Source organism: Alligator mississippiensis, chromosome 1 (assembly GCF_030867095.1).
Source record: "Alligator mississippiensis isolate rAllMis1 chromosome 1, rAllMis1, whole genome shotgun sequence".
Classification (NCBI taxonomy): Eukaryota; Metazoa; Chordata; order Crocodylia; family Alligatoridae; genus Alligator; species Alligator mississippiensis.
The window spans coordinates 133,120,332-133,142,744 of record NC_081824.1 but is presented as its reverse complement, the minus strand read 5'-3'; the positions used below and the strand labels follow the sequence as shown (position 1 = coordinate 133,142,744).

General features: G+C 42.1%; 1 protein-coding gene across 3 annotated transcripts in view; it reads left to right on the top strand.

The window, feature by feature from the left end:
- IPCEF1 (interaction protein for cytohesin exchange factors 1) overlaps positions 1 to 19,612 on the top strand; it is a 126,631-nt gene extending 107,019 nt beyond the window's left edge. For all 3 annotated transcript variants that reach the window (XM_059714218.1, XM_059714211.1, XM_019479797.2), the window contains 2 exons: positions 7,610 to 7,803; positions 12,589 to 19,612. In XM_059714218.1, coding sequence (XP_059570201.1) covers positions 7,610 to 7,803; positions 12,589 to 12,789 — 395 coding nt within the window. In that variant the 3' untranslated portion in view covers positions 12,790 to 19,612. The remainder of the gene's footprint in view (positions 1 to 7,609; positions 7,804 to 12,588) is intronic.
- The last annotated feature ends 2,801 nt before the right edge of the window (positions 19,613 to 22,413 follow it).

Genomic DNA, 22,413 nt, shown 5'->3' with positions numbered 1-22,413 from the left:
GGTAGTCAGAAATGAAAACAAGTGCAAAGTTATAAGATAGTAAACAGGTTGTGAATGCATCAATTCATTTGAAACAACAAAAATCATTTCATTGTCAAGGTTCAGGTCAGTGCCTTTCTTTTCTTAGTCATCCAACCTTTATTTTGTAATAGCAAAACTACAGCTACTGGTTTCTTTTGCTCCTTCTCTAACATAACAAAAGGCTTGTGAAGCACTTCAGATGTAACACACTGTAAGCGCTAGGTATTTTTTTATCACCACAAATTCTCTTATTGGCTTTTTAAACATCTACTTAACATACTTAAACTAGGGACTCCTAAACTCTTCCTCTGAATGTCCATGTTTTGTTGGAGTGTGTCTTGTTGATACTTCCCTGCGGATCCATGAATGCATGGTATTGAATATGAAGTACTAGGTAGCAGTCTCAAGACCACAAAGCAATGGGTTCTGCTTCTTGATCTTTGGGTCAGATATGTCAAAAGGAAGTCCAAAAGGGTAGGCTTTGAGATCAGATCTGAGAGCCAAGTAACTTATCAAACTTCAGTCATATAATCTATATTCAGACATATTATCTATTATCTACTGGATTCACTTACATAAAATAGACATTCCTTAAATTGGCATTTAGTTATTTTTCACCATACTTAGGGTAGATAACAGCTGATGCACAATGGAAATTGGAAGCGATCCTTTTATCCACTCTGTACATAGGCCATGATTAACAGTCTTCTGCTTTAAACTTTTTCCTGAGATTTCCATTTTTATTCTACACTTTTTCTACCTTGATTCACCTGAGCAAAATAACTTCATACATCATAAATATATTGACTTTGACACATTTTTGAGGGGAAAAAACCAATTTGCTGTTTTGAAAGCATTCAGAAATTCACTTCAATATGCTGAACTGACCCAGAAGTCCTGGTTACTTGTTTCCTGAGGGTGCCATTGGGAATTCCTTCCTATTTACCACATAAGATTTAAATTAAGAAAGTAGGCCATGGTCACACTAGGTTATAGGTGGCCAGGCCTAGGGCCACTCAGGGACTGAAGTGTTGACCAGGGTCAGAAGGAATGAGCAGAATCCAAGGACAAGCCAGGTCAGGAAGCCAGGAGGTCAGTCTGATAGCAGCATTTAGGGAAGAAGCCAAGGCAAGAAGCCTGGAAATTAAAGAGCAGAGGCGGAGAGAAAGCTGTAGGGAACAGCAAAGCAGCATAGGGTCAGATTGAACCCTGTTGCCCAGATGTTTCTTGTTTCCACTCAGGAGCTTATATGGGGGAAGTGGAGGGTCACCTGACCCTGACTGGCCACTCCGGTGACAAGCAGTGGAAGGAGGGCTAGGTCCTGATGCAAACTTCAGGCCGGCCTTGCCAATCTGGGCGGTCAGCTGTAGGGTGGCAGGCTGAATTGAGTGGCTGTGCTGGCCCCAGGTTTAAGGCCATGGCTTGACAGCAATAAGCATGAGAACATGCTTAGAGATGATAGACCCTGAGATGGTGCAGAATCACTTGGAAGAACTGGATGCTTTTAAGTCGGCAGGCCCGGATGAGCTCCATCCGAGGGTGCTGAAGGCACTGGCCGACATCATTGCAGAGCCACTGGCAGGAATATTTGAATGCTCGTGGTGCACGGGCCAAGTCCTGGAGGACTGGAAAAGGGCCAATGTGGTCCCCATCTTCAAGAAGGGGAGGAAGGAGGACCCGGGCAACTATAGGCCAGTCAGTCTCACCTCCATCCTTGGCAAAATCTTTGAAAAAATTATCAAGGCTCACATTTGCGAGAGCCCAGCAGGACAAATTATGCTGAGGGGAAACCAGCACGGGTTCATAGCAGGCAGATCGTGCCTGACTAATCTAGTCTCTTTTTATGACCAGGTTACGAAACGCCTGGACACAGGAGGAGGGGTGGATGTCGTATACTTAGACTTCAGGAAGGCCTTCGATACGGTATCCCACCCCATACTAGTGAACAAGTTAAGAGGCTGTGACTTGGAAGACTACACAGTCTGGTGGGTGGAGAATTGGCTGGAGGGCCGCACCCAGAGAGTCGTGGTGGATGGGTCGGTTTCGACCTGGAAGGGTGTGGGCAGTGGGGTCCCGCAGGGCTTGGTCCTTAGACCGATACTCTTCAATGTCTTCATCAGCAACTTGGACGAGGGAGTGAAATGTACTCTGTCCAAGTTTGCAGATGACACAAAGCTATGGGGAGAAGTGGACACGCCGGAGGGCAGGGAACAACTACAGGCAGACCTGGACAGGTTGGACAAGTGGGCAGAGAACAACAGAATGCAGTTCAACAAGGAGAAATGCAAAGTGCTGCACCTAGGGAGGAAAAATGTCCGGCACATCTACTGCCTAGGGAATGACCTGCTGGGTGGCACGGAAGTGGAAAGGGATCTTTGAGTCCCAGTGGACTCCAAGATGAACATGAGCCGGCAGTGTGACGAAGCCATCAGAAAAGCCAATGGCACTTTATCGTGCATCAGCAGATGCATGACGAATAGGTCCAAGGAGGTGATACTTCCCCTCTATCGGGTGCTGGTCAGACCGCAGTTGGAGTACTGCATGCAATTCTGGGCGCCGCACTTCAAGAGGGATGCAGATAACCTGGTGAGGGTCCAGAGAAGGGCCACTCGTTTGGTTAAGGGCTTGCAGGCCAAGCCCTATGAGGAGAGACTAGAGAAACTGGACCTTTTCAGCCTCCGCAAGAGAAGGTTGAGAGGCGACCTTGTGGCTGCGTATAAGTTCATCACGGGGGCACAGAAGGGAATTGGTGAGGTTTTATTCACCAAGGCGCCCCCGGGGGTTACAAGAAATAATGGCCACAAGCTAGCAGAGAGCAGATTTAGATTGGACATTAGGAAGAACTTCTTCACAGTTCGAGTGGCCAAGGTCTGGAACGGGCTCCCAAGGGGGGTGGTGCTCTCCCCTACCCTAGGGGTCTTCAAGAGGAGGTTAGATAAGCATCTAGCTGGGGTCATCTAGACCCAGCACTCTTTCCTGCCTATGCAGGGGGTTGGACTCGATGATCTATTGAGGTCCCTTCCGACCCTAACATCTATGAATCTATGAACACAAGTTACTAGGCTTGATCCAGGGATAATGGGTTTAATGTAATGACCTCTGAAATACAGGAAGTGACAGCATATTGTTTCATGTTTCCTTCTGGCTGTAAGCTCCATGACATTAGGAAGAACTTCTTCACAGTTCGAGTAGCCAAGGTCTGGAATGGGCTCCCAAGGGAGGTGGTGCTCTCCCCTACCCTGGGGGTCTTCAAGAGGAGGTTAGATGAGTATCTAGCTGGGGTCATTTAGACCCAGCACTCTTTCCTGCTTATGCAGGGGGTCGGACTTGATGATCTATTGAGGTCCCTTCCGACCCTAACATCTATGAATCTATGACTTTGTGAATGAATTTAATTAAATTATGAATTTTCATCACTGTACTGTCATAGCAGCTCTCAAATAAAGTGTCCCACTCCTTTAGCCTATATTTAGCTGAGTGTTTTAGTAAACTGAGAATATTTCTCAGGAATAACTTGATGTTGGGAAGGGGAAGTTGAATATTTGATCAAAGAGCTTGAAAACTGGCTGCTTGGCCTGTATGGTCACCTAATCCCAGCCATACTTTTTTTTTTTTTAAGAATGTGAATTATGTACCCTAAAACATTAATATGTAGAAGATGTAGGAAATATGTTTGTGGCTGGAATGTTTCCTGATCCTTAGAAACCCCTACAGAGCATTAGGCAGCACTATTAATTAGCTCCAAAAGAAAGTCCCATCTAGTCCTCCTTGACTAGTAAATTTTGGATTGGTATATAAGACTAACCAAAATTCAATCTCCTTTCCCCTCCCCTGCTCTTTTTCAGACATCAGAGTAATGTTGTTTTCATTCTTAAACTGAATATTGCATTTGAGATCCTGATATAGGCCATTAATAGTGTTAACAGCTTTTTCCATGGGTAGGAATCAGCTTATGGACCAAATACAGCTGTTTCTGCCAAAGCAAATACGAAGAAACCGAGCTATAATTACGAGACTCATGGTATGAGCCAGATATTTTCAGGAAATATTGCTGCCATGTATTTTGCCTAACACGGACATTTTTTTCCTGTTTCCTGTAGCTTGTTAAATATACACCACTTGCTTTCCCCTCCCAGTATTGTATCAAAGCCATAAGTTATATTTAGTTCCAGTCAAGGCACAGGCAGCCTGTTTATATTTTCAGAGTAATGTAAAAATGCTTGATACCACATGTGTGCCCTTGAGAAATGGAAACGCACAACAAATATCTTTACCAGAAAGCTGGAGTTCTCCTACTAAAAGGCATGTTGGAGAAGGAAGTAGAGCTATTAGAAAGCAAACAGCAGGATTCAGTATAATGTCCCCTACAGATCTTTTTATAATACTTCAGTATTGCATGCCTGATCTAAGTCAATGAAGAGATTCCTATGCATATCAAGGAGTTCTGAAATAGGGCCATAGAAGTCATTGTCGTGAATGCTACAGGAGAACATTACACAGATACTCTTAAAACTAAATCTTTCCTGGTGGCCTAAACTTTAGTGTCCCACAATGCTGCTTTTTTATGGCAATAGTCACCTAAGAAGCCTGTCATACAATCATGATATGCTGTATCATGATGTTGTATGCCATGCTTCCATTGTCACTCCAAAGAAAATATTAAAATAAAGGTTTTTATGAAGAGACAGTTTGGCTTAGATAAGCTCATGGTTTAGACTTTACTGGATAGAAAATTTTTGCCTTATCAGAGTTACAGAGAAACTGAATTTTACAGTCAGGGTTCTTCCATCTCAACCTGATAATTATTACTTCTAGCACCTTCATATTAAATGATTTCTTTGAAATTTGGTAGTGTCAAAGGCTGCCTATATGTATGCTTGGAGGTAGGGGAAAGGGGGGCATTTTAATTAGAGAAGTTCCTGAGCAACCACTCTAATTTAAGTGCCACAGCAGCGTGTCTACACATGCATTAATGTGCTTTAATTAATGTGCATTAAATCTATTACCCCTGGGCACTTACACACACGTGGGAAATCCAATGCATTGGAGCAGACTCGATTAATTAAGTCTGCTGGAGCATGTTAATTGATGCACTCTGGCAGCCTCACATGTCACGTGTATCAGTGGTGCAGTGTGCCTTCACTCTGAAAAAATGGAGGCGGTGTGCTTTGAACTAAAACATGTTCAATGTGCTTTAGTTCAAAGGACACTGCCACCATTTTCTCAGCTTGGGGACATGATGCACCACTAATGCACATGGTGCATGTGCGCTTTTAATTAGTGCAGCTCGCTAATTAAAAGCACCTGGTGCCATGTCAGGACCACATGTTAAAATGCCCTCTGTTGTGAGGTACAAGGAAAATGTGCATTAGTCTGTCTTAAAGTGCATTAACCGGAAAGCATGGGCATTTTTACACATGTAAATGCCGCAGTGCCAGGCGCTTTGAAAAACACCTGGCTCTACGTTACTTCCAGTTGTATAAGCAGCAAAATGCATGTCAGAACTGAGAAAATGGCAGCGGTGCACTTTTGAACTAAAACATATAGAAGGTGCTTTTTGCCACTTATACAACTGCATGTGGCAGTGCCTCGTGGGATGAAAAGGCATGTGAATACATGTCCCACGGTTTTTTAGTGATGCATTAATGCATATTAAAATAGGTTAATGCATATTAAAGTGTATATGTTGATGTGCCCATGTCACATGTATTAAGCCCCGGTACTTTTTAAAATGGCTGTGGGATGCTTTATCTAAACATTGTTTAGTTAAAATGCCTCACAGTCATTTTAAAACACTCAGGGGCTTAATACATGGGACACCGCAGTATCACTGCAGTGTTCTAATGAGAACACAAAGGACCATGCGCATAGGTACCCAAAGTGATGTTGCAGCTGTGATGGTTTAGGAAATATGCAAGAGGCGAGACTCTTTGTGTGTGCATCCTTTATTAGACCAACTGCATATTTGGGAGAGACATAAACAAGCTTTCAGGTATCACAGTACTCTTCCTCGCGTCTCGGAAAGAAAAACAGGCACAGCAGAGCTAAACCGGAGATGGACCAAGGGCTTGTGTAAAACTCCACATGTAAATAAAAACAGGTATAAGAGAATTTATCAGATAGGCAACAGACGAGAGAGATGCAGTAAAAATTTTCTAAGTGGGGAAGCAAAATTGTTTAGGAAGTCATTATCTTCTGTGAAGTGCCGAGATTTAGCGAGTATCATAAGAGAGTCTATTGGATGATGAAGTCCCTGGTTCTTACGCTCCAATAGGCTAATGAATCTTTGTTCCCAGGCTCATCTTTTGAAGGGGTTTTGTAAATTTCCATTGAGCTGTGATAGGGAATGATTTTTCTGAGACAAATGTTCTGTTTTCTAGTCTCTGTCATTTCTCTTTTGGTGATCATTCATTCTGGTGTGTAGTTTTTGTCTGGTTTCAGCTACATAGTTTCCATGGGGACATTTGGCATACTAGATGTGGTATACCAAGTTCAGATGTATGATCCATGGATTCTGATAGTTTCATTTTGGGGAATGTTGATTGTTATGGCAGTAGAGATATGTCAATAGGTCTTGCATTTATTGTTAAGGCAGGGTAGGGTCCCAGTAGGTGCCTGTTGATCAGTAGGGAGTTTACTTCTTATGATGAGTTGCACAATGTTAGAGGGTTGTCTGCAGCCAGGAGTGGTGGACACTGGAAATATTTCTTTAAAATTTTGAAATTTCTTTGAAATTTTAAACACCAGCTACTGTGACTTTTATCCTATCATTTTTCTTAATTCCCAGCATCTCTCTCTCTTCATCCCCTCATATGCCTGATAATGGAAAAAGGTGATGCAGGTAAAATAATTGAAGGAATAATTAGAACAGAGAGAAACAAACAAAAAATCATGTGATAGTCCATGAAGAATTTAGTGCCAGAGTAAGTCTGTGAAACTTGGCAACTATGTGTAAAAATGGCAATATGACCCAATTGTTCATACTTTCTCCCAGAATCATGTTATTTTGTTTTGGGACATCTGAAATGTTCTGGTCTTTAGTTTTCTCAAGCAAAATATTCTTTTTGCTTGGTGTATAAAAACTAACAAATTCAGAGGTGCTGATGTATCAATCATAATTGATCTGTGCTTATTAGATCAAATGAGATCAGTGGAAGTAGTTTTCAAAGAGAGGGCCAATGTTTAGGGTGAAAGAGAAGATGGATTCTGTTGCTATCAAAGCTGTTCTTGCTCAAAGTTGCTATTATGCCTCTTGTTCAGAGTTTGATGATAGATGCATACATATATTCGGAACATTAAGCTAGTTCTTCACTTCAAGCAATATATGGGTGATTATTGAGACACAAGCCAGCAGTATCAATCTCAGAATACATTTTAAAATGTGTTTTCTCATATATGTAATTACTATATTATTAATAATTACTTTTTTATTATTCATGTAAAATGTCACTGCAAAATTGTCCTTGATTTTGTTTCTGACAATATGGTCGTTAATTTGTTAGGATCTTTTCTATCAGTTGAATCCAGTATCACTGTAATGTGCTGTCACATTCATATTCTCATCTTTCTTCTTTTTCTTTTTTTCTAGATTGGGCAAAATGCTGTGACAATGATGAAATGGAACGACTTTATAAATCATTAGAACAAGCAAGTTTGTCACCTATTGGAGACCGTCGTCCTTCAACCAAAAAAGAACTTAGAAAGTCCTTTATCAAAAGAAGCAAAAACCCCTGCATTAATGAGAAACTTCACAAAATCCGGGTGCTGAATAGCACATTAAAGGTGAGGTTTTTCACTTGGGCAAAATTCACACCTGAGAGAGAAATAGTTTACACTGTTAAAGAAATTACTTTAGGTTTCATTCTAATGCTAAGAGAATATGACCTGAAGTGGCAAAACATTTGGTTCAGTTTTTAAAATTTTCATTGACTTTTCCCTGAATCTGTGTTTTGTTGTGTTTGAAACTGGAATCAGAAACAACAGTTGATAAAGGACTGTTTTTGCAGTAGTTCTAACTGTTTTGGGGAGTGCAAGAGGAGATGTCATTTTAATTAGATGGGAACCTACTGGATGTTTGCTGAGTGCATGAAACAGGGGAGGCCTTATAAAGGAAAAGCCGAACAAGTGTGTTGATTATAAAGGACAAACAAGTAACCTTGAGCCAAGAAAGTTTTCCTAATGTGATTATTGCAGAATGGACAGGATGCTCTAAAGCTATTTTCAGCTCCTTTTATAACTAAAATATTTTTAACAACAAAGGCACCCTGCTTTCATGTTGAGATCTTACCATGCATAGAGGACTAGAGGGTTTCACAGAGCTTTCCATGGAGGGGCCTATAAATGTATAAATTCTGGAGTGCATTGATTGTTATGACCCTTTATTTCTACACACCAGCATCATTTATGTCTCATGGAATTCCTAGTGCTGCTTCTGGGATTTTACTGGAAGAAAGAGAAAACTTGCTAACAATGGTAAATTGAAAATAGAAAGATTAAATGAACATAAATTTCCTTCCCTGTTTTCTTTTGTGTGTGGTTTTTTTTTTTTTTTTTTTTTTTTTTTTTTTTTTTTTTTTTTGCCACCAGAAGTACTGGCCAACTATTTTTCTTTAAACATTTTTACTTGGGTTTAAGTTATGTTTAGTTTTAAGACATTTCTAAAGAGCTATCACATTGGTAAGATTACCAATGCTATTAGCAGCTGTTGTAAGTATAGCATAGGTAAGGCTTTCCAGGCTAGATCTGCTTTTACCATTCTGAATGCCTGGCGGAAAACAAGGCCTCACCACTTGAGCTTCACCTCTGTATGTGGCTCTGACAATCAGAGTCTGCAGCAGTGACATCTTTCCACAGATGTCCTCAGAGTGAACAAGTGTTGCATGTAAAGGAGACTGATAATGGTTTTTTGCTTTTCTATAGTATTGGCTATACAGAAATGATTTCACCATGTAACAGGTATTAATAAAGCAAGCATCACCATCACACATCTGTGGCATTACTTGTGAGGAAAGTGAAATAAAGAAAATATGCCTTGGATTTTCAGGTGCCACAATGCATATCATTAATGGAGCCAAAAGAAGAACCACTTACTATTTTGTAATTTGGTGTCTCATGAGACAGTTATAATAAGAAGAATGCTGAGCTGAGGCATAAGCAGCCTTTCACAAGCGTGAGATTTGTGTAACGCTGGCTTAATATGGAGAGATCATTTTCTTGAGCATTTTTTTTAATGCAGAAAATGTGTTGAGTTTTGCTTTTTTCAAACTTGGAAGTTGGAGCATTGACAAGACAAATACCATGTAGTGTATTTCAGTGACACAAGTAAAAGTCTTAAAGCAATGGTGTTTACATTATCCTGTCTGAAAAGCAAATTCTTACAGCCTGAAAAATGCTATACTATATGCATCAGTAGAAGAGTATGCTTTTAAAGTCATTTCTTAAGAAATGTAATACGAAACAGGAGATAATTAAACTGCCATGATCTATAGGAAATGTAGAACTCAGGGGAATTTCACATCTGATTTGTATTTGCTGTGCTTTGTCTAAACTTTTATTAGTATAAAACAGTGATTTATGAATACCCCTAGGTTCACTGTGATTATTTTGGGCTTCCTACTCCAAATCTTTAGTAACAGATCAGTGTTGCTGTCACAGTATATCATTAACAAAATGTGCTTGGGATGGTTAGGGAAAGAGGGAAACTGTGGGTAGAAGATTTCCCAGGCTAGACAAATGGATGAAAATGGTCTTTTCTCCAGAGTTATGGGAAGAATATTGCTTAAAATATGGCTTTTTGTGAACAACATTTTTCAAAGCAGAGAAAAAAAAATTCTGTCCCCATGGCTAGTGACATCTATTTTTATTTCCCTTCACTGTGCATTTCACTGCTCTTACAAAGATTGCCAGCTGATTATGGAGATGAATCAAAGAAATATGTCTTTTAACAAGTTTCCAGTTCCAGAAGGGATTCACAGATATAAGGCTAATTACGGCAAGTATTAGGGATAATAGGTCTACTTTTGTGCACATTGGTTGGGGTCTAGAAAGTTTTGGGTGCCCTTATTCAGCTTTCCCTCTTCCCCTTCCTTTTCCTCTCTTCTACCTCATTCTTTTTCACTCCTTTTGGTAATATCTTTTCCTGAGCCTGACCAGCTGGGTTGCATCTGAGATGTTGGAGGGGCCCACTGATGGCTTCAGGAAGATGTCACAGAAAAAGTGCTCCCTTGGTTGTTTTGACTGCATGAAAGATGGGAAGATAAGCTTTTGCGGAGCAGACACCACTACAGATATACTTCCCCGGGCCATGGGAGCAAAGGGCTAGAAAATGAATGAATGTCTTTTGCTATTATATAGATTGCTGTATGGCTTTGTGAATGCTATGGGGACGGGAAAAGTTGGCAAGACCCGTCTAATTACTTTTGTGTTGACTTGTTGATGGAGGATTGTGTTGACTTGTTGATGGAGGATTGAGGTATTTCCCCTGAACTCTCATAGCTTTCTTGTGCACAGATAAAGCTTGGTCTGTAGATAGTGACTAGCCCAGATGGAAATCTTATGTTGTCTTAAACAGCTATATTGCAAGGTCATAGTAAAAAATGTGACTGCTACTTTATTTTTGAGAAATAGTGTATGGTGATGTAGTGAGACTGCTACAAGGCCCATATACCAATCGCCAGAGAAGGATAATTGGTTCAGCCTTACCTTTTGCATTTTCTGACTACTGAGGTTTGAAATTAATAACTTTAACATTACTGTATGCTTTGTAAGTTAATGTCTTGAACTATAGGGTAAAATAATTCAGCATATCAAAGCTAAAGGAAGTGTCATACTGGAACAAATAAGCAGATCTTGAGGGCATTAGCCTCTTCAGTGGAGGGTGAAAAGCAGTGGGACACCTAAGCTATATTAATTTTTATTATTATTATTTTTACCTATCAAGCTCTTTTAGTTCTTTTGAGCCTCACACTGAGACTACATCTTCAGCAGAAGCCCGCTTTGTATATGTTTAGCAGTTGTCTAATTTGTCTTAGCAAAGATTTCTGGTGGAACTGTCACTTAGACGATACCTATTTAGGCAACCATTTCAGTTAAGATCCCTCTGAATGTATCCTCATCTCTAGAATTGACAACATTTTGTTATAGTCTATATCCACTTTTAAAATCAATTATCATCAATCAGAGGAGCCACTCTATGAATGGGTCACTGTACTGAAAAATGAGATCCTGCATATAGTGATCACTAGATTCAGTAAACACAGATATACATGACTAAGAAGAGCTACACAACAGGTTTTATTCTGGAGTAGTAAACAATGTCTGCAGATCCTTGGCCTCAGATAGTGAGGGACTATCTCCCAATTCCCAGCAGGAGTATCTACGTGTTATTACTGTGATGCAATAAACTCCAGCAGAGTTTGCACCAGAGTTTATTGCTCCCAGGTGCAGCTTTTACGTGTGCACCTGGGACTCCAGCATGTTGAGCCAGGGTGGTACAGCCCTGCCTGGCAGAGGGCCCTGAGGGTCAGCCTGCCAGGCTGGAGCAGCTTCACCCTAGCTCAGTGTTCTGTGGACAGGCTGGCTGGTGCACAAGTGTGCTACAGTGCAGGGTTAGTCAGCAGGCAGCCCCTGCACTGAAACACCCTCATGCCCCAGCTACTCCTGGTCACAGTCTACATGTTTGTTGTGGTGGAATAAATAACTCTGCCATAGGATAGTACTTGTGTTGGGCAGTAATATCCTATGGTAGAGCTAATTAGTTTACTCTGGGCTAATAGCGCTGCACTTGTAGATCATGACGCTTTACTGCAGAGCTAAATAGTCAACTCTGCAGTAAAGTGCACATGTAGATGCCTCCAGCTTTCCAAACTATATCCCTTATCGCTACACTGGAGATCTAGAATCAGAACATGGAGTTACCCAATAAAGTGTGTGGTAGATCCTGAGGTGTTCATTCTTCATGGAGCAGTATTTCATTGCTCATGCCTTCTGTAAGGATAGAACTGAGACCTCTGGGTCTAAAAGTAGGGGTCTTTCCTTGCTGAGCAAAAGGATTAGCTTCATTAGTTGAAGCCAGTAGTAGATGTGTAAACCTCTATGTTGTATAATCCTTGCTAGTGGTTAGAAAGACACATTATGTACCTGTAAATTACATCTTCATTTAATATATCTAGGACTTAGGGAAGAGGAATTTATAATGTGGCAAGGAAATTCTTTAGATGTCAGAACTATGTTTTGAATTACAGTAATTGCTTTTGTTATTATCCTTTTGCAAAACTGACAAATGCTATTGATATTATGTGCAAAGTTTCCAGTTCATCAAAGCACTTTTCTCTTGGGTTCTGTGCAAATGTCCTGTAGTATCTGGAGCATTTCTGGTATCTATAAAGACAAATATGACTTCACCCAGAAGAGTCTCCTGCTGTGTTTTAAAACCGAAATGCCACAATGTGCAATTTGTCAGTTCTCTGAGGGGAGAGACTTGTTATGTTCACACGGTAATTTTATAAAGTAAAACTAATCTGACACTGTATAGGAATTGTGTTTCTTAACCTCTTGTTTTTCTACTAGTGTAAAGAACATGACTTGGCCATGATTAACCAGCTGCTGGAAGATCCCAAGTTGACAGCAGAGAAATACAGAAAGTGGAGGAGCACAAACAATATGTTGGTCCAAGATATCTATCAGCAGCAGGATGTCCTGTATTTGCCAGAGGAGAATAGGAAAGAGGAAGAGATGAACCCACCACCTTTCATTGGGAACTCTCTCTGAGCAATTGCATGTGCAGCACATGACAAAATTTCTCCCCATCTCTCTTCATTTAGTGAGACTTTAAATTTGCTATACTTTCAGGTTTTGTTTTTTCAAGTGCTTATGTCATTCTTTGGAAAACAAAACAACTCATTCTTCAAAGCATTCCCAGGTATTAAACAAAACAAAACAAACCCAAACCAAACCCTACTGGGGTGCACACCTGAGAAGCATGCTGCATGAAGCAGAGAAGAAATGGAGTTACATTTCAGAATGGCTAACTTTTCAGAAGACTCAAACTGAGCCTGGAATAGCTGAAAGTCACAGAAAAATGTACATATTGTAGATATTAAATACTTGGGGTGATTGTACCCACCTAATCTATTGATGAAAGAATTTTATTAAGTTATAATAATCTGAACAGTACTGTATATACTCCTCTGTTACTACATCTTGGCTCTTCAAGATGATAACTACAAATAAGTCGTACTTTCACTTCTACCTACACTCATTTTGAATGCATTTCAATTTTAAACAGAGATTTCTAGGGCAATGATTACAGACAGATCTCTATTTCAGACCATCTTCAGGCACGAGTTCACGTTCTGCTTGACACCATAAATATTTTGTGTGGGCAGACAAGGCCAAGAATCGTTTCCTGTGCTATCTGGAAAGGTTCTTTTAATGTGTTTCAGTGGCAAATAAACTGCTCAGCAGTGTAGAAACCCTGTGTTGTCTTAAGTTTTAACTTTTTAATGGTGTATAGACTTGGTGAGGGTTATATGCTGTTTTATGTTTTAGGCAGTAGTGAATATGTAAGGTACAAGTTTATTTCAAATGTGTAGTCAAAAAAACCCAACAAAGAATCCAGATCCCAAAGCAGATGATTAAACATCATTATTTGATGCAGCATGAAAAATATAAACCATAATGGAATATATTTTTGTAAATGTGTATCACCTTATGGCTTATATGAACATGGACATATATTGTATATATGATTGTATTTATGTATTTATATGTTCTGGATTTCTCTGTCTAGATAGGACCACATTTTATAGATAAGATTGCTTATCTGTTGATTTCAAGTGAAATATTTGCACAGATTTCAAGGCCAAATATTCTTCTTCTATATATGGAGCACATAATAACTCCAAAGAGAGAGTTATATCGGAAGCTCCGTTGTTAGCATTAATTTGACCTTGCTTCTGTCTTTTGAACTGGGTATGAGATTTATCTAAAAATGTTGCTGTATAATCTCTATTAGGAAATATTTTTTCTAGAAAATATCATAACTTCAGGTTGCATACTTACATGATATTATATCAACAAAAAGCACTTTAAAATTTTTGCTCCAATGTCATAATTTTTTACCTTACTGTGCCCAGCACAGGTATACTTTTGAATCACAACTTGGCAATGTGTAATATATTTTGATCTGCATGTTTGTATAAGTTACTTTACAGAGCTACTGAATTTTAAGAATAACAAATCATGATCTTTGTTAAATGAATTTCCAACCCAAGAACTGGTGTACAGTACAGTACTTATGTGCATTCCAGTTAGCCAGTGTGTAAAGCTATTCTTATGAATACTTGCATACATATTACTGGTTGAAATGGAATACAGTGTAAGCACCAAAAAAAGAAACAGATAGATTTTAACTTATTTTTAACCACCATATGCTTTAGCAGAATTTTGATTATGAAAACAATTGTATATACTAAATTCCTGGAAACACACGGGATCTAATCCATCACTAGTCTGAATCAAAGATTAAGTGTTTCATTACTTACCAATTAGTGCTCGTAAATCAAAGCAGAATCAGAACTTTATGGGGGAGCTTCAGGAGTAGGGTGTTCAAACCAAACTGTAGGGGATGAATGGGGAGTGTGTGTGTGTGTGTGTGTGTGTGTGTGTGTGTGTGTGTGTGAGAGAGAGAGAGAGAGAGAGAGAAAGACTTTTGATTTTAAAAAAATCTTTATTATGCAGGTATTAAAACTAATGGTGAAAGTGCAAAGGTATGTGGCCCTCTCAGGGGCTAATCATGAAAAGGTCATTAGCAACAGGGAGAGATCACCAAAGATGAATATACCTCCTCTGCTCGTGCTTGTAGGGAGGCAGTTAGACGGGCCAAAGCTACCATAGAGCTGAGGATGGCAGCCCAAGTAAAAGACAACAAGAAATTGTTTTTTAGATATATAGGGAGTAAAAGGAAGGCCCAGGGAGGAATAGGACCCCTGCTAAATGGGCAGAAGCAATTGGTGACAGACAGGGGGGACAAGGCTGAACTCCTCAATGAGTTCTTTGCCTCAGTGTTCCTAAGTGAGGGGCACGACAAGTCTCTCACTGGGGTTGTAGAGAGGCAGCAGCAAGGTGCCAGACTTCCATGCGTAGACCCTGAAATGGTGCAGAGTCATTTGGAAGAACTGGATGCCTTTAAGTCGGCAGGCCCGGATGAGCTCCATCCGAGGGTGCTGAAGGCACTGGCCAACATCATTGCAGAGCCACTGGCGGGAATATTTGAAAGCTCGTGGCGCACGGGCCAAGTCCCAGAGGACTGGAAAAGGGCCAACGTGGTCCCCATTTTCAAAAAGGGGAGGAAGGAGGACCCAGGCAACTATAGATCTGTCAGTCTCACCTCCATCCCTGGCAAAGTCTTTGAAAAAATTATCAAGGCTCACATTTGTGAGAGCCCAGCAGGACAAATTATGCTGAGGGGAAACCAGCACGGGTTCGTGGCAGGCAGATCGTGCCTGACCAATCTAGTTTCTTTTTATGACCAGGTTATGAAATGCCTGGACACAGGAGGAGGGGTGGATGTCGTATACTTAGACTTCAGGAAGGCCTTCGATACGGTATCCCACTCCATACTGGTGAACAAGTTAAGAGGCTGTGACTTGGATGACTACACAGTCCGGTGGGTGGCGAATTGGCTGGAGGGTCGCACCCAGAGAGTCGTGGTGGATGGGTCGGTTTCGACCTGGAAGGGTGTGGGCAGTGGGGTCCCTCAGGGCTCGGTCCTTGGACTGATACTCTTTAATGTCTTCATCAGTGACTTGGACGAGGGAGTGAAATGTACTCTGTCCAAGTTTGCAGATGACACAAAGCTATGGGGAGATGTGGACACGCCAGAGGGCAGGGAACAGCTGCAAGCAGACCTGGACAGGTTGGACAAGTGGGCAGAAAACAACAGAATGCAGTTCAACAAGGAGAAATGCAAAGTGCTGCACCTAGGGAGGAAGAATGTCCAGCACACCTACAGCCTAGGGTGCTGGGTAGCACGGAAGTGGAAAGGGATCTTGGAGTCCTAGTGGACTCCAAGATGAACATGAGTCGTCAGTGTGACGAAGCCATCAAAAAAGCCAATGGCACTTTATCATGCATCAGCAGATGCATGACGAATAGGTCCAAGGAGGTAATACTTCCCCTCTATCGGGCACTGGTCAGACCGCAGTTGGAGTACTGCGTGCAATTTTGGGTGCCGCAATTCAAGAGGGATGCGGATAACCTGGAGAGGGTCCAGAGAAGGGCCACTCGTATGGTTAAGGGCCTGCAGACCAAGCCCTACGAGGAGAGACTAGAGAAACTGGATCTTTTCAGCCTCTGCAAGAGAAGGTTGAGAGGCGACCTCGTGGCTGCCTATAAGTTCATCACAGGGGCACAGAAGGGAATAGGTGAGTATTTATTCACCAAGGCGCCCCCGGGGGTTACGAGAAATAATGGCCACAAGCTAGCAGAGAGCAGATTTAGACTGGACATTAGGAAGAACTTCTTCACAGTTCGAGTGGCCAAGGTCTGGAACGGGCTCCCAAGGGAGGTGGTGCTCTCCCCTACCCTGGGGGTCTTCAAGAGGAAGTTAGATGAGCATCTAGCTGGGGTCATCTAGACCCAGCACTCTTTCCTGCTTATGCAGGGGGTCGGACTCGATGATCTATTGGGGTCCCTTCCGGCCCTAACATCTATGAATCTATGAACAAAAAAACCCATGTGACCAGAAATTGATACCCCTCCTCCATGCCCCTCATGGGGTTACACATGTAGGACTAGCTGTCTGTCTTTCACTTTGCAGAGGTAATAACCCAGCACAACACAAATTGGTCTACATTTTCTTGCAAGGTGAAGTTTCCAAATTCAAATCTGATACATGCTTGGACCTGGAAGCAGAAGAGTTGGAGTGCATCATTGGAGCCAGCTCCTCCAAGCCAGTTTCTGTGGCTTTTCAGAGTTGCTGTCTTGGCCTGGCCCAGCATGAAATTGGCCAAGCAGATCTCACACCCCTTGGCTCTTGGTAGTGGATAGAGGAGATGTACACAGTCTTGTAAAAGTCCAAGTCCAGAGTGCCAAAGAGGGTGCTGAGGGAAGTGAAGAATGACTGTAGCTGGGGGGCAGTCCAGGAAGGCGTAGAAGAAAGTCTCCTCCACCTCCTTTTCACAGAATGGGCAGGCCATTGATGACACTGGGTCTAAGTGGAAGACAAAAGTGCCCATGGCCAGGGCTCCATGCAGCAGCTACCACTGGAGGTGTCCAGTTACCTTGGTGACGGGTAGGTTGTACAGGGTGCAACAGGCTGGGTGGGCTTGCTTTTGTGTTACTGCTGTTAGGTGCTGCCTCCAAGTCATGTCAGAGTAGGTGGCAAGGACACAGGCATGATGCAGTTTGTCTACATGTACAGTACTTTCTCAGACAGGATCTTAAGGTAAATTCCACTACTATTCTTGTTAGATACAGGGAGGGACAGCAGGCTGCTGGGCCCATCATTCTCACTACAGTCCACAGCGGGAGAAACAGGTCTGTCATTGGGGAGGGCTTGTTGTGTGCAGAGGTGGTCTTCTAGGGCAATAAGTGTATTTGTGGGGAGGGCATCTTTCATTCCAGCTTAGATGTGCAAAGCCAAATGGACAGAATGAAAGCCCAGCCAGTCAGCTAGAGTTTTGGCCAAGAGCCAGAAAGGCTGAGCTGACTGCAAGAGGCAGGTATGCTTGATGATGTGCAACTGGATGAAGGAAGCAATGGGGCTTCAGGAGTTGAGGCTTGGTGCCCCCCATTACAAGGCCAAGTTATGGACCAGGGGCTCTTATAGCAACTTTGGAAATTGCAGGAACCTACCCTGCAGTTTCAGTCAGAGATAGCCTTGCCTGGGCCAGATGGGCCTATGGTATAAGCGTGAGCATGGCAGGGTGCTCTAGCCAAGGTGATCAGGATCCAAAAGGAACAGTTCCTGATCAAGGTTGAGGTCCTTCACCCAATGCAGGAAAGCAAAGGCCAGCTGTTGCCAGGGGAGGCATTTCCAAGCAAAGAGCATGTGCTGAAGGGCTTGTTGGCAGAAGGCAGCCACCCTGATCACCTGGTTGATGAGACCCTGGCTTCTCTTGCTGGTGGGTAGGTAGGACAGTTCACTGGAGCCAGTGGTGCCCATTACAGAAGTAGTCCAGGAGGACCTTGTAAATGCTTTCAAGAAGGGTCATTGGCGGATCCAGGATGGTGAACGTGTGCCGCAGTGTAGCAGCTTCCAGGTTGTTGATGATCAAGATTGGCCATGGTAGGAGAGATTGGGCAGATGCCAGGGCCACCACTGGTAGTTGTGCCTCAGCCTTCTCATGAAGGCTTTCCCAGTGCTTGGCTAGATAGTCGGGAGGGCCTTGGAAAATGTCCAGAGCTTTGAAAGCCATTGTGGCATCAGATAGGGCCTCCAGGCAGGTCTGGGAGCTGAGTGTTGGCTCAGGTGCTTGGCAGAAATGTGTCACTTTTGGCCCAGTTGATACAGGCTGAAGAGGCACAGTTGTAGGTCCAATGACACTCAGGGAGTGGACATCATCCTCACTTTTCTCAAAAACAGTCACATTGACATATGCTGTCACCTTAACTGAGGGGCCAGGGGGAGGAGGGAAGATTAAACAGAGAGAGACAGAGAGAAATTAGGCAGGGGGTAAGCTCTGAGATCAGTACATCAGTACTTTGGGTAGTGTGGTCATCTGCCAAAGTTTAGTAGGGGCATAGCTCTGTTTTTCACTATGTAAGTTCCATTAAAGCAAGGCTTCTATAATGCACACATTAGTGCAGAGAGTGGAAATGAGACACAGGATGAGGAAGGTTATGGTCAGGTTGGGATCAGAAACCAGGGAGCAAGGCTGGACTTGGGATGCTATCACTGCCTCAGGTTTGAAAGCAGGGAGTAGGATTGACTGCAAAGTTAAAGTTAGTATTGGGCTATGGAGATGGCAAACTGAGATTAGCTTGGGGTTGGAACTGCATGGCAATGATTAATAGGGGAAGAAAAGAGAGAGAAAGAAAAAGAATGAGGACCAGAGTTTGTTTTACTTATTTGGTGTCTGTGTGATCCCATTCCCTTCTTGAGTCCTGGAAAAATGATGAGTATGCCTGCTTTTGCACTGCATCTTCAGCTTAGCCTTAGTACTACATCAGAAAAAACAGTGTGGGGGGGAGGTAGCCTCAACCACCTCTTGCATTAATGTTTTACATGACTTGAGTAGGATGGAATAGAATCATGCTCAGGCATCCAACATGGGGAGTAGGATCTGGGTCTGAGCCTCCAGGGGTCTGGCTAAAAAAAATTCAGTGTTTCAGGAAAACCTCACACATGGCAAAGAAAGTTTACCCAGTGCCAAGTAGAAGTCCTAGATTTACGTTATACAAATAAACTCATAGTTTAGCCCAGTGAGCACATGCTTTTACTAATAGTGTGTATGTGTGCATACACAATAGCCTGTGTTGTGTATTTTATACATTGGTTTTGGTTTATAAAGCACTGCATAAATGCTCATGGATTGACAAAGCCAATGCAATTGTTTGTGAATAAACTATATTGCGCTGCTGCCCTGTGCACTGGGTAAGAGGGTTTTTTTTTAACACTTGATATTTTGACAACTATTTGAGTGCATCTCTCACATCATCTTGTTAGAACAAGGAATTCTGGACACAGGGTAACTTTCAGGCAGCTGTTCGATCTCGGGCAAAACCCCTCTGTTTTGAAAAAATAAATTTGCTGTACATTTGAGTGCAGCTTTTGTAGCTTATCTTCTACCCCTTCAGATACTTTCTAGGTCATGTGGACCCAAAGGAAATAAAAAATATGGAGAATGTGAAGTGAATATAACATCAAAATATGACTTTGTTTTAGTTGAAGGGAAACATTGTTAGCTGCGACTGTAGGTCTTTCACCCAGTCCAAAAATATCACAGTTAAAGTAAACCAAAATGAAAGCAACCTAAAAGTGTAAATTCACCGCAAAACACAGAGAGGACAAGTCTTATATGAATGGCCATGTAATTGTTAATCACAGTAGTATAGAAAGTTAGTTAGCTGTGTTAATTCCAAATCTGACAGAAGAGACAGAGATGCACCATACTGACTAATCAGACTGAGTCAGAGATGCATAAACTTTCATGAACAAGAAACAAAAGCTTATGCATCTCTGATTCAGTTAGTCTATAAGGTACATCTCTACCCTGCCTTCTGCCTCATGGTGGTATGAGACACCAAAAAGCACCGTATCCTTTGCTGTAAGTGGTGTTTGCGTAAAAGGTTCAGAGGTATGAGTATGGCATGTCAGTGTTAGTCATATGTGCTAAATCTACCAGTGAATTATGCATAACACTGCAAATTAATACCTACCAAAATGTTCATAGAATCATAAAAATTAAGGGCTGGAAGGGACCTCAAAAGACCATTGACTCCAACCTCCCCTGCTGTGGGCAGGAATACTGCTGAGATCAAATGATTCCAGCAAGATGTCTGTCTAGTAGGGTTGTGCGAAACGGGCCCTATTTGATTTGGAATTGGCCCAAATTGGGAACAGCGCTTGGATTCGTTGATTCAGATCACTGTCCTTGATTTCATTCAGCCGAATCCGAATCTGAAGATTCCATGCTGATTCAGAGAATCGGTGATTCTGACATAGACACAGCTTTAAATGTTTTCTCTACATACCTCAAGGTACCAGGCGCAGCTCGTGAATGCTGTGCTGCTGGGGTGGATGGAGTGTCCCACAGGAATGCAGGGGAACACACTTAGTGATGAACCTGGAAGTAGACCGGCTTGGTGATCAGCCACGGGGTGACCCAGGTGCCCCCCCCAGACTGAGGAGGCATCAGTTGCTGAGCCAGGAGGCGCAGCGGGGGCCCCCAGTGTGCTCTCCGGTGGACCTGGAAGTGGACCAGGAGTGTTTCTGCTCTACTCCTTGGTCTGCTGCCAAGTGCATTGGGGAGCACCCTGCACTTTTGTGGGTCTCTCCATGCACCCCAGCACCACAGCATTCATGAGTCAACTGCCACCCAGAGGTATGTAGAAAAAACATTTAAATCACTGAATCTCCCTGAATCAATTCAGAGGGTTTTGATTCGATTTGGAGAGATTAAAGGTTCCTCTGATTCGATTCAGATTCAGAGAATCTGCCACCAAATTGGGCTGAATCTCTGCTGAAATGAATCAGGGACTGAAACTTCACACAGTCCTACTGTCCAGTCTCCTCTTGAAGATTTCCAAGGTTCAGGATGGTACCACCTCCTTGGGTCACCCTTACAATAAATAGTTCTTCCTTATATCCAACCTGAAACCATCCTCTAGCAGTTTATGGTCATTGCTCCTTGTTCTCCCCTGGGGCATCCCAATGAACAGTTTTTTTCCCAACTCCCAATATTTCATCCCTTACATACTTACAGATGGTCACCAAGTCCCCACTCAGTCTTCTCTTCCCTGGGCTGAACAGTCCCCGATCCCTTAGTCTTTCCACATAAAGCTTGTCCTCCAGGCCCTTAATCATTCTTGTGGCCCTTCTCTGGACCCCTTCAAGATCCTCCATGTCTTTTTTGAAGTGCAGCACCCAGATCTGGACATAGTACTCCAGCTGGGGTCTCACTAGCATCGAGTAGAGAGGAAGAAGAGAGAAATGTCATGCTATCCTGTCCCATGGATACTGTTTGATATATTTTTCAGGAAAACTGTTAGAAATGTCTGTATAAATATACTTTTTATTATTATTGTTATTGGTAAAAACACCTGCCTTAGTACTTTTTGTCCAGCTCTACAGGGTTGGAACAAGTGGAAAACTGGAGCAGATAAATTATATTATTTCTACAATGTCTCAATTCTTTTGGAAATCAAGGATGTCTCAGTTTCAGTGTTTTAGACCTTGTGAGCTATCAGCACTAGAAATGAATGCTGTAATTTACTAAGAAGGGAGGGATTCCCTATTCTGTGTATATTTTTTCTATAATTCTCCATAATGTTTCTTAGATATTGGACTTCCAAGCTGTTTGGTTTGGAGTTGAATGACATCATCCTGTGGAGGTCATTCAATTCTGCAGGATGTTGAGGGGAAAGAAAACACCTATTTTGAGGGGAAAAAAACACCTACACGATACCTGGTTGTGATGTGTGCATTTTTAATGGCTGCTGATTTAAAGCTACGTAGACTATTGGAATGAATCTTCACTGGCACAATCACTGAGTACAGTGTAGATGAGTTAGTTAAAAAAGCATAAGCTAAGTGCAGTTTTTCACGTTGACACATAGGTGGTTGCGTGTGTAATTTGCTTAGTTTACAAGCTTATTGGTTTTTAAAAAAAATTTTGAAATGGTGGGTAATACACTGTAAAGCACTTCCTTATTAGGAACCTTCCTGTG